Source organism: Cydia amplana, chromosome 20 (assembly GCF_948474715.1).
Source record: "Cydia amplana chromosome 20, ilCydAmpl1.1, whole genome shotgun sequence".
NCBI classification, from domain to species: Eukaryota; Metazoa; Arthropoda; class Insecta; order Lepidoptera; family Tortricidae; genus Cydia; species Cydia amplana.
Window position 1 is genome coordinate 1,310,825 of NC_086088.1, and position 13,304 is coordinate 1,324,128.

General features: G+C 37.9%; 1 protein-coding gene across 1 annotated transcript in view; it reads left to right on the forward strand.

Moving 5' to 3' along the window:
* Nucleotides 1-12,955, forward strand: part of LOC134657692 (dedicator of cytokinesis protein 1) — a 103,913-nt gene extending 90,958 nt beyond the window's left edge. Inside the window, exons 38-44 of the mRNA XM_063513255.1 lie at nt 5,915-5,953; nt 9,563-9,662; nt 10,688-10,819; nt 10,859-10,990; nt 11,030-11,161; nt 11,201-11,332; nt 12,828-12,955. Coding sequence (XP_063369325.1) covers nt 5,915-5,953; nt 9,563-9,662; nt 10,688-10,819; nt 10,859-10,990; nt 11,030-11,161; nt 11,201-11,332; nt 12,828-12,955 — 795 coding nt within the window. The remainder of the gene's footprint in view (nt 1-5,914; nt 5,954-9,562; nt 9,663-10,687; nt 10,820-10,858; nt 10,991-11,029; nt 11,162-11,200; nt 11,333-12,827) is intronic.
* Nucleotides 12,956-13,304: the final 349 nt, after the last annotated feature.

Genomic DNA, 13,304 nt, shown 5'->3' on the forward strand with positions numbered 1-13,304 from the left:
AATCGCATTTCGCAAATTCAAACAAATATTTCACCTGACAACTTATATCACGTTGCAGGTTCGCAAAACCCTGGTGACTGCGTGTCACGTGGTCTTACTCCTTCGCAATTGCTCCAGCATGAGCTTTGGTTTAAAGGTCCCGCTTGGTTATCACAACCCGTAGAGTGTTGGCCTATGCAAAGGTTCGTTCCAAATCGGTCGCACCTGCCCGAAGAGAAAACTTTGTCCCACGTGACCACGAAGGTCACTAAAATTGATCACCCTCTTTTGACGCTCGCCCTTCGCTGTTCTACTTGGAGCAAACTTCTTCGAATTTCTGTTTATGTGCTTCGGTTTCTAAAGAAGTTACCGCGAAATGATGTAATTACCGCTAATGACCTAAATACCGCTGAACTTGAAATTATAAGAGCGGTACAAGATGCACACTTCTCAGCTGACATGAAATCCATTTCAAAAGGACGCAAATGCTCGTTAAAGTTACAGAAACTGTTTCCTTTCCTTTCCGATGGAATTTTACGCGTTGGAGGTCGCTTATCGAACTCATCGCTCGATTACGCATCTAAGCACCCTATAATTTTACCTAAAAAAGGTCATATCGTAGATTTAATAATTGATTTTTATCACCGCAATAACCTGCACGCAGGGCCTCAACATTTAGTTGCAATATTAAAAACTAAATTTTGGATTATATCCGCGCGTCGCGTTGTTCGGCAACGCACACAAAAATGCAACCGCTGTTTTAGGTTAAATCCTAGACCTACTTTTCCTCTTATGTCAGACTTGCCGAAATGTCGCTTAGAGCAATGTAAGGCCTTTATGCATACGGGTATAGACTTTGCTGGACCTCTGTATGTTACTCCTTACAGAAAACGTGGCGTACGCAGCGTTAAGGCTTATATATGCCTTTTTATTTGCCTCGTTACGAAAGCCGTTCACATAGAACTGGCCTCAAATCTAACCTCTGCTTGTTTCATAGACGCTTTCAAGCGCTTTTTATCGCGACGAGGTCCCTGTAGCTTTGTTTACTCGGATAACGGGACAAATTTTGTATCCGCAAAGGCTTATTTTAAAGAGCTTCACGATCTTTTACAATCGGACGATTACTATAAAACTTTCAGCGACGAGCTCGCGAAACATCGCATTACTTGGAAAATGAATCCTCCTACCGCTAGCCATTTCGGAGGTATATGGGAAGCTAACATAAAAAGCACCAAGACCTTACTGTTCAGAGTAATAGGAAAGCAGATCCTAACCTTTCAGGAGATGGAAACAGTCCTTACTCAGGTAGAAGCTTTACTTAACAGCCGTCCTTTGTATGCTTTAAGCTCTGATCCTTCCGAACCGCTCGCGCTTACTCCTTCTCATTTTTTGACCACGTCTCCGTTGGAATTTTTACCCGCGGCTGATTTATCTGATGAACGCCCCGATTTGCTGTCACGGTTTTCATTAATGGACTCACTAGTGCAGTCGTATTGGAAGCGATTCAAAACGGAGTATTTACATAATTTGCAACAACGTGAAAAGTGGAATACTCCTTCAAATCCAATTAAAATTGGTACCGTAGTAATATTAAGCGTTGATAACGCTCCGCCTTTACAATGGCCAATAGGAATTATAACCAACGTCTATCCTAATAGCCAAGACGGAGTCATACGCGTGGCGGAAGTAAAGACGAAGACTGGAACGTATAAACGTCCAGTCATACGGTTATGTCCGTTACCGACTCAATAGGAGTCTTATTTTAGTTAAGTATCTTAGGTTTAGCTCGCGTCTAATATAGACCAATTAAATATAATACTTAAGTTAGCTTAGCTTATATGTACGTTGTACTTCTTAGTTTATTGGCACGATTGTTGTGCATTATTATTTTTTAACCTTTTTTTTTTTTTTTTTTGGTTGAGGTGTTAGGTTAATTTATTGTTTTGTACTTTTACTACGAACTTAGCAAGTAACTTGGCACAATGACCATATGCCGCGATTATATTTTTTATAGTTTGAGCACTTTGGCTCTTTACATCCTTTTCTTTGAAGGGTTCCTTCAAGGCCGGGGGGATGTTGAGTTTCAAATTTGATATTTTTATTTAAGGTAGTTTTTTCCTATTATTTTAAATGTAGGTACTTGTGAAACGTTCTATACCCTTCCAAGCTACCTATCCTTTGCCAACGCGCACAAAGCCGTATTACCGTCTCGCTTCACGGCAGTCCTATGAGACGCCATCTTGTCGAATCAGTTCCTGAATCGATGCGGACCTAAACGCATCTTCTAATTGAAATAAATCAAAATGTAATGTGAAATTAGCAAAAACTGTTACAAACGGAGTGAAAGTGGCACAGGTGTACTGACGCTGAAGTTTGGGAAAAGTTTTATAAAGTGCTGGCCAGCTGAAGAATCCTACAACGAGATCACCAGGTATGTGCGCAGGCATTTCTCCTAATCCTTAAATCTGGGCGTCAAACAAGTACTTTCTTATTTTAATTTCCTAACATACAGTCCACTTAAAATCCCTTCTGGTGTCTTGAGGGCTCCCATACATATTTCCCCGCGTATTTTTATTTCCGCATAAATATTGGTTTAAAGGCACTACCAATGCAAGGCACTATGAACTCGTCGTAATTGTAGAACGGGCGCTCAATAAGCCAACTTTTTAGGCGATGCTTAAAATTTTAAAATTTTATTGCTCAAGAATTTTAAAAATTGACAATTTATAACTAATATTATAAGCAGAAGGAGTTGAAAATAGAGTTCCGGTTAATCCGGTTATAATATTAACTGAAAATCGTTGAGCATTAGACTTTCCGTTCGCCGCGAAATCTATTGTCGAGTAGCAGTACTGATAATTCCGCTACTTGACGCTGGATGCCGAATACGAGAATAATAGTCGTTTTGGTATCAAAACTGATGTATGGAGTGAGCACTCTATGTCTTCTAAGATATCTTTGTTCATAGTTAGTGCACTAGGCCACTAAATGGGACCAGCAACAGCACAAATACCAGTCACGCGAGCAACGCTAGCCTCAACTCTGGTACCGATACCTAGTTATCAGTTTAGATACTAGACCATGGTCTCCAGGTAAGGCCAAAGCGCAAACTCTAAGTAATATGAAAAAAAAAGCCGGCCAAGTGCGAGTCGGACTCGCGTTCCAAGGGCTCCGTACATTAAGTGCGAGTCACGCTTGACTGCACATTTCTAATAGGTTTTCCTGTTATCTATAGGTAAAGAGTTTCGGAGATAAAGGGGGGGAAATGGTCGGACAGACAGACAGACGCACGAGTGATCCTATAAGGTTTCCGTTTATTCCTTTTGAGATACGGAAACCTAATAGACTACTCAAGTTTAGGAAAAATAATCCAAGAAAGGTGTTTTTTCTTAGAACAATATTTATAGCAAACAAATTATGACAACTGTAGTGTTTTTGTCGATTAGATGCAGCTTCCGGTGGTGGTGGTTATAAAAAAAATAACAGTATGTTTGACGCTTGCCAATATACTTTTTTGCTAGCTATGAGTAAGGAATGTAAGTTTATAATAATTCGGAATAGTTAAATGTGTTCATACACCTACATTTATTAATCATTTGAATCAATATCCCTAATTCCCCACTCTAGAAACATAAATAAGTGAATTCAACGTCATTTTCTAGAGTTGTAATGTCCCCCAATACATTTGTGAATTAATACAATTGTTCATTAGAATGATATTGACGTTCTAGGGCAGTTTGCAACCGAGAGGCAACCAGCCGCGGGGACCTCGCAAACGCATATACAACGTTTTTGTCGATTGTTTTGTATGTTCTTTTGATTTTGGTCCCCTTTTAACAAGTATTAATATTGTATGTAAAAGTTTAGCGCGACTGACTGTTTAAAAAAAACGTACAGTCAAAGAATTTAATTTCCTACTCATTATGTATTTTGTCACAGTGACAATAGTATGAGGTCTCTAGCAACTTTCATATTGATTGTCACTGTGACAAGGTACGAAATGGGTCGGAAATTAAATTCTTACACTGTACCAAATTTAAAGATGCTTCAAAATAAATTGATAAAAATTGGAGCTGTAAATTATTACGTAACAGTAAAATATCAAAAATCATCCCTTCCGGGTGAGATTGGAAATCAGATTATAAGCAAGCGGTAGCATAGAGAAAAAATACATAGAGTGCTCACTCCATACATCAGTTCAGACTATTAATTTCAGTGTCTACATCTAGCATCGAGTAGCGGAACTATCAGTACTGCTACTTGACAATAGATGTAGCACCGACCGGAAAGTCTTATCTCAACAGCATAAGACTTTCCGGTCGGTGCTACATCTATTGTCAAGTAGCAGTACTGATAGTTCCGCTACTCGATGCTAGATGCTAATATGTAGTCTTTTTGGTACTAAAACTGATGTATGGAGTGAGCACTCTATGTATTTTTTTCTCTATGGCGGTAGTTCGGTGTCTCCAGAGCCACAATTCAAAATAATTGAATCATTGATATAGTATAAAGAACTGGATACCCAATCAGCCGCCAAAAATGGCCCCACAAAAGTGATGTCAAAACAGATCATGCATTACTTTTTCGTTTAGTCTTGTTTGAAACGCTCAAATGTGAAGTTGTCAACAATTACGAAATGTGCCGTTAAAATATGTAAAAATAACAATGATAAAACAAGGAAAAAGGATGGAATGGATTTCTTTCGGTTAGTTCTTTGGATAGCATTACATAATTTATGTAATCTGGTGGTAATTTTATGGTTTTGAATAAATTAATTTGTTAGTACCAAAGAAGGGATGTTAAGGAACAAAAATCTAATGAGTCGATGTGAGGTCAATATTTTTTTATATTTTTATATGGAATTCATAAGAAATAATATTATGTTTAAATTCAAGATTTCCAAGAAAACCTATGCGACGTGCAAAGTGGACTCCTATTTAATTATAGCAAGAGATAGGGGTGATGCAGTTTTAAACCAGGCAAAACGGCACTTGTGTGTTCGGGCCATTTCCCTGTTTCCGACATATACACCACCAATAAGGGCTTATATCGACTAACTGTAAATGCTAAACCTGTCGGAACACAGTGACAACCACAGGATTTTTTTATAAAGTATAGGTAGACTTTATAAAAAAAATCCAATCAGTATCTAAATGTCCCCGTACACCCGCGCTATGAGTAAATGTAGATCTTAGATACACAGTTATTTAATAAGTAGAATTTATTTCAAGGAAATTAGTATTTAAAGACGTATACTTACGAATTAAAAATTTAATTTGTTTGAATTTGAACCACGAATTAATTTTATTTGAGCTCCCGATTAAATTAAATTTGTTTTATTTATTACTTCTATTGGTTTTCCTGTACAGTAATACATATTAAAGTGTACCAAAGTGACTCCATTCGTTAATTATTCTCGTTTGACGTTGTTTGACGTAAATACGTTACGTTTAGTGCCATCGGACTAAATTTTTTAACAGTGTTGGTACTTATGTTTGCAAATTTGACACTTAATGCTTACGACATTAAGCTCTTTTCTGTACGAAACATTTATCTTGACTCAAAATTTACGTAAGCGTTTTTATCATCAATGCAAATGGTGCGAAACGTCATTGGGATCCACATTTCTTGACGTTTTTGTTCTGCTTTGTGTGTCTATTTCTTTTATATTAAGTCAGTGAATTGAATAATTAATTACGTATGCTGAGTAATAAAAACAATATTTCAATGTTAGGAAAATAGCCATTTCTAGATATTTTGAATTTAATTTACGATCCTCTTCGACCTTTGTATGCAGTCATTAGTCATTAGACCAAATGTAACGAGCTAGTTTTTGTGTGACCATAAGTTTATTTAATGTAGTTTTTAGACATTTTTTGTGTGTGATTTTGGGGAGTGTGCGCTTTTTACATCTAACAATTATTTCTGTGAACAGAACTTTCAGTCCACGATGGCTGCCCGAATTCAAAACGCTGTAAGTGACATTTAGAATTACGATCAGCTGAATGTGGATATAACTAATGCCATTACACGATTCTGTACATTACTTGAGGGTGTCTGTACTATTTCTAACCTAACCTTGCACTTCGTTACACCATAGAGAAATATAGTAAGACAAGAGTGCTCACTCCATACATCAGTTTTGGTACCAAAAAGACTATTAATTTCAGTGTCTACCTCTAGCATCGAGTAGCGGAACTATCAGTACTGCTACTTGACAATAGATGTAGCACCGACCGGAAAATCTTATGCTCAACAACATACGACTACATCTTGTCAAGTAGCAGTACTGATAGTTCCGCTACTCGATGCTAGATGTAGACACTGACATTAATAGTCTTTTTGGTATCAAAACTGATGTATGGAGTGAGCAATCTATGTATTTATTTCTCTATGGTTGCACCTAGTTCGTTCGTGTTAAGAATGCAGTAAATTCATGAAGCATTTGTAACGCGTACGAACTACAACTTACACTGACTACTTGACGCATGGTATAACATTTTACGATTTTAATTTTTAACGAACAGAAACATGATTTTACGATTTATTACTAGCTCAGAGTCTTTCTAATGAAAGGGATTGGTAAGAGCTAATTTACAATAATAAAATAGTAGGTACAGTCGCCATTATATATATCGGAGCGGCCAAGGCGGTCACAAATATCTGAACATGCCTTTATTGTCAAGGCGTTAGATATTTTTGAGCGCCTCGGCCGCTCCGATATATCAGATGGCGACTGTATAAATTAATTGACATTTTGTAATTATGATGTAGCGATCTGTCTTACTCAGTCTCAGAATAGATACTTACATTGATTGAGTAAGGTGTGTAAAATCTAAGACAATTTCGTGCTTCGAATTTGACAGGTATACATTTTGCGGTAACTCTGATTGTCAAAAGTTGACGTTTGACAATTCAGTGACCGCAAAACATATGGCGCAGTACAGCTCCATCTATTTCGGATGTCAAACTAAGGGGCACGTTTTTTCTTAGACTTACCTCTCTATTACAATCAATTCTCTTTGGTCTTAGTCAAAATATGACGCTATGGTAAATTAAATGTTATAATTTAGACGTCACAAAGTTCCAAACCTTAACATATTTTATAGATTTGCATATTTTAATAAAACTATGGAATTTGTTAATCAAAATTAGATTAACAGATGTCAACTTTCTTTTAAACCCTTCCAGGACACCCTCAAAAGTACAATCGGCCGAACACGTCGTCACATCGATCACAATTAATAAAAATTTCGCTTTTATGTATAAAGTCCGTCAACCAAATCTTGTCAGTAGTAAAAGGCGGCAAATTTGAAAAATCGCGGGTTAGCAAAACTGTGTTCAAATAATTCCAAAACGCGTGTCATCTGTGTTTTATCTGTGGAATGTGGACCGTGAATGACAGCCGTCACCTTATTTGTTTTCATTTGGTTTTCATTCTGAATCGTTTCTGTTTCAAGAGATATTTCTGCCGTCACCATTAAATACCAATACATTAAATAAGAATAAGCAAAGCTAAGGGGCCTACAATGTACAATCATGCTCGTTGATGGTAAACATTACTAAAAATTGAGGTTATGACAAGTATTGGAAGAACTCTTTCGAACTTTTAAGATTATGTTCAGTTTTTTTGTTTTAGGGTTAAAAGGCATAAATAAAATTAAAACGTATGCCTAAATCTATCCAACAAGACCATAAATTGTGTCCTGGAAACCGTCCATAGGCCCACATGTCTAATATTTTCAGCAATCAGTTGTGACTATTTACGAAGGTAAACCTTTTAAACAGTATTAAGAGCCTTGATTATATCGCCGTTCTTTCGCAATATCTACCTAATCCATACATGTTTGTTGCAGGATTAAATCTTGCCCAATATAAGGCGTTCGTAGTAGGTAGTATCTTTTCAGACAATACTTACCTATGGCGGTTTATGTACGTGTACAACGCAACCAAGTCGAAAAGTGACCCTTATCTTATTTACCTTTAAATTAAATAAACACCCAAATATCAGTTGTTTTATTTTTAATATGTATATTGTACAATATATACCAATCAAAAAAATTACACAGGTATGTCATATTCATCCAGAACAGTACACTAATTTACATTAACAAGTGGCATATTATATTGTAAATAACAAATATATGCACTATCTAATTATCTGCATTTTGATATGATTTTATTTTAGTAAACTTAGAAGACATAGATAGGGAACAAAGAGAATATAAGCACTACGATAGAGAGTTGTTTTTGATATCTTCAAATTTGTTCATCATTTTGATTAACATTGTTTTAACATCGCTTTTAAATTGTCCGTCCATGTTTCAATTTTTTTCAATAAACCGCGAGTGACAATTTGAATTGACGTACGCAGGGCGCGCTCAGCGGAAAAAAAAAACTGTTGGTTCGATGTACATTGCTGCTTTTCTTAGCGCAATACTGCTCTTTGAGTGTTGCCCTACTTTAGTTTGCTTTACATTGCTACTGACAAGATTTGGTTGACGGACTATAACAACATTGTCATTGTAAATAACACTAAATTGACACCAAACTATATGTATTGTATTAATTGGCTTTACATGTCAGCTTTAATAATAAAAATGTTTTACTTGTCATTATGTTCGTGTATTATGTTTATAAATAATGGTAAGTTTTTATGTAAAACAATTTAGTTAGTAGGTAGGTACAATAATCGGTGCAAAGTAGGTACCTAAACCTATTGGTTGTTATTTTCAATAAGGCCATTTTATTAATATTTTCTTTCTAGCTAAAATTAATATTATTTATTTACATAAAAGATATAGGTATACGTACAGTGATACTATAGACTATATTTAATAATTCTGACAGGTGAAAGACATTAAAATTTAACAATTATTATTTAATTTTATTTAATGTTCATTGTGTTTTAATTTTTTCAAATACCTCTTTCTCATATACATTACTGACATTACGTAGATTTCGGTATTTTAGTCTATGGTTTACAGATTTCTATATAACTTACACTAGTAAATATATTGCTTTCAGGCCTAGCTTTAAATTCGGGCAGTCTCTATGTATATACCGTTCAAAGCTTGGGATAACCTCTTAAGGCCCACGGTCCTACCTACAGTACTAATTACTACTAATTTATTTAATTTTCAATCAGAGCATTTCTTTTATTTCGTTCGATCCCAAAACAAAAGAAATCAATCATATTTTCTGCGCTATTGATTTCAATTTTAAGTGCCAATTTTGCTTCTATGGGCCTTAGGAGGTTAAGAACTTTCATCGTTGTCAGGATATCGGAGCGGCCGAGGTGCTCAAAAATATCTGAACACGCATTCTACTGCCTTGACAATAAGGCTTAGAATGCACTGCGACTAATTTCTTGCGGTTTCGGAACCGCAAAAAGTGTAACGTAAGGCATGCTTCATAAGCGCACTCACTTGCAAGACACCACAAGAAATTAATCGCAGTGCGTTCTAAAGACGGGTTCAGATATTTGTCAGCACCTTGTCCACTCAGATGTATCTGATGCCGAGTGTACCCCAAAGTTTGAACGCTGAACTAACACGACTGACATACGCTTGTCTCTGTCTAGCTTGTGACGGAGCGACCGCTGCGCGCCGAGGTGGAACAGAGACGGATGTCACAGCGCGCCAGCCTGGTGTCCGCGCCGCCGTCGAATAGGAACTCTATTGGTAAGGGTTTAAGACTTCAAATCGCTTGTTGTCTAGTTTGTGACAGAGCGGCCGAGGTGGAGCATCGAATGTCGCAGTGAGCGAGCTTAGTGTCCGCGTTGTCTTCAATAGGAACTCTATTGATAAGGGCTTAAGGCTTCAAATCGCTTGTTGTCTAGCTGGTGACAGCGGTCGAAGTGGAACAGAGAATGTTGCAGCGAGTGAGCTTAGTGTCCGGGCCGCTTTCCAATTTGAACTCTATTGGTAAGAGTTTAAAGCTTCAAATCGCTAGATAATAAATCATACAAAATGATGTTTTCAATATAGTTTTTACTTGGCGCAGTCGGTAGGTTTTTAAATTGCATGAAATTGCCGAGTTAATACTTTAGATAATTCTAAATATTGTCTTTAGTTTGTGCTTGCTGGTTTTTATAAATTTGACCCTTGTTATAATCATAAATTGGATTTAACGGCGTGTTTTATATCGTCATAGGCAACCAAAACTCCCTAATTACTAAAAAATAACTGAACAAAAATTAACTTTATCATGGTATTAATACGGTTCACTATGAACTTGTGATGGTAATTAGTGGGTTTCGGTTGTCACCTGAGGGGCTACCGCGAAAACCGAAATTCGCAAATTGTGGGGATCTTTCTCTTCTACTCCAATGCAGGCGTAATTGAGAGTGACAGAGAAAAATGCCCGCAATTTGCGAATTTCGATTTTTGTGATATATTGATTCCCTTTTATTTGCATTATGAAGGTAAATAAATATGTGGAACTCAAACTAACTTTGAAATAACATGTTTTCGTTGAATTCTCAGCCAGATAAAGTTGGTTACATGGCTAGGGTCTTATAATAAATAAAATAAATAGTATAGGACATTCTTACACAGATTGACTAAGTCCCACAGTACGCTCAAGAAGGCTTGTGTTGTGTGGGTACTCAGACAACGATATATATAATATACAAATACATAGAAAACACCCAAGACTCAGGAACATATACATATATCTATCTATATTATATTTTCACATATCGCAGGTACAACGGACTCGAACCAAGAGGACGAGGAGCCCCCGCCGCTCCCAGAGAAGTCCGGCAACCGGAGCACCCTCGACAGCGACCACAACAACAACCCCGAGCCCCTCCCGCCGCGCAACAACTACGACACTGGTAAATACATTGTATTTTATTACATATCACATATCGCAGGTACAACGGACTCGAACCAAGAGGACGAGGAGCCCCCGCCGCTCCCGGAGAAGTCCGGCAACCGGAGCGCCCTCGACAGCGACCACAACAACAACCCCGAGCCCCTCCCGCCGCGCAACAACTACGACACTGGTAAATACATTGTATTTTATTACATATCACATATCGCAGGTACAACGGACTCGAACCAAGAGGACGAGGAGCCCCCGCCGCTCCCGGAGAAGTCCGGCAACCGGAGCGCCCTCGACAGCGACCACAACAACAACCCCGAGCCCCTCCCGCCGCGCAACAACTACGACACTGGTAAATACATTGTATTTTATTACATATCACATATCGCAGGTACAACGGACTCGAACCAAGAGGACGAGGAGCCCCCGCCGCTCCCGGAGAAGTCCGGCAACCGGAGCACCCTCGACAGCGACCACAACAACAACCCCGAGCCCCTCCCGCCGCGCAACAACTACGACACTGGTAAATCTGGGGGCACGGCAGTGCCCCCGCCAAGTCGAGCGCGAAGCAAACACTGCCGTACCATCCTTTACTGGAACCATTTCGCCGCATTTTCAGGCCCCTATTTGAGAACCTCTGGATAAGAACAGAACGCAGAAATTTTCGTCATCCAGTAAGCTATAATCAGTAATCACATACTTAAAATCCAAAATTTCAAGGCTGTAGGTAATTGAGTTCCGAAGCTAAGCGAAAGCAAAGTTTCGCATTTATGACACTCACTCACTCACTCATGATCATCAGAATGGAACTAGTACTTCCCATAAACTCAGAGAGCTGAAATTTGGTACAGAGTTAGGGTTTAATGGCCACATAAAGGGAAAACCTAAAAATATTGCAATATCAGTCACGTTTTAAAGATATAAGAACTGCATAAGTAAGTTTGTAATCCCATATAAATATATGATATTACAAAGTTACTGTTGCAGTTCCTACAAGTAGTAGGTAAAGTAAAGGTACACTACGATGTACGATGTGAGTATGAATGAAGATATGTTTAGTTATGATATGTGTATACATAGTATGGGTATGAGTACCCGAAAAGAAGGACTGCCTACAAAAAGAGATGAGATCCCATCAAAAACATTACATGTAAAAAGGTGCAAGTCTCGCAACGCTTTTACTACAAAAAAGGTTTGAGATGTAATGTGAAACCAAGTCGGTTATTTTAATCAGTGCCAGGGGGTGTAAAAACCGTATCAATAAGATATCTTTAATTTGTAATACATATAATGACTTGGCAATCGCACATAATGCTTAACTCGTGCTGTACTCGTAAATATGTGTAATGCTCAAACTGCAATTAGCGCTAGCGTTATGTTCAATTAGATTTTTTTTAATAGGTGACGATGATCCTTTTGTTATTATGCAGCCGTGCGATGGCCAAGTCATTATACGTATTACAAATTAAAGATATCTTATTGATACGGTTTTAACACCAACTGGCACTGATTAAAATAACCGACTTGGTTTCACATTACATCTCAAACCTTTTTTGTAGTAAAAGCGTTGCGAGACTTGCACCTTTTTACATGTAATGTTTTTGATGGGTACTTATTTTACAGTACATATGGTGCTACTTTACCGCCCTAGTACCGCACTAGGGCGGTAAAGCAGGATACGTGCGTATGTCGAAAATTTAAAGGGCCATTATGTACTGTAAAACGTTGTATGTACAATACACATGCGAAAAGGTAATTGGCAACGAGTGGCGATAAATTAAAACACGACCGAAGGGAGTTCTTCTAGCATGTACTTGCTCGAAAAAGGTCTTATTTCATCCAGGTGTACTGAAACACTAAATCTATAACTCCCTATACAGTAAGAGGCGTTCAAAATGATCTTGACGCGTCTTTATTGTTAAGAGAATGAGAGCGCGTCAAGGTAATTTTGAACACCTCGCCCGCTTAGCAACTTCTGCTGCTGACTGTACAAATAATAATGACTATTATTGTTTCAGTATTGACGCCTCGGGGATCCTTCCTCTACAACTCCATGATGCGACGAACGAGCGCCGGCATACCAGTCGGACTTACCCCTCCCACCCCACCGCCCAAGAAGAAACATCAGCAACAACATCAGAGTTAGTGGAAAACCATACTGTTGCGAAATATGCAACTGATTATGCATAAGTAATAAAACCATACTATTGCGAAATATGTAACCGCCCAAGAAAAAACATCACTCCCGAGTTAGTAGGCTTAGTGGAAAAACCATACTATTGGCGATTACATATTTCGCAATAGTATGGTTTTATTACTTATGCATCAAGTTCAGTTACATATACTGATCTTGATGCATAAGTAATAAAACCATACTATTGCGAAATATGTAATCGCCCAAGAAAAAACATCAACAACATCACTACTGAGCTAGTAGCTCGGCTTAGTGGAAAAACCATACTGTTGCGAAATATGCAACTGATCCTGATGCATAA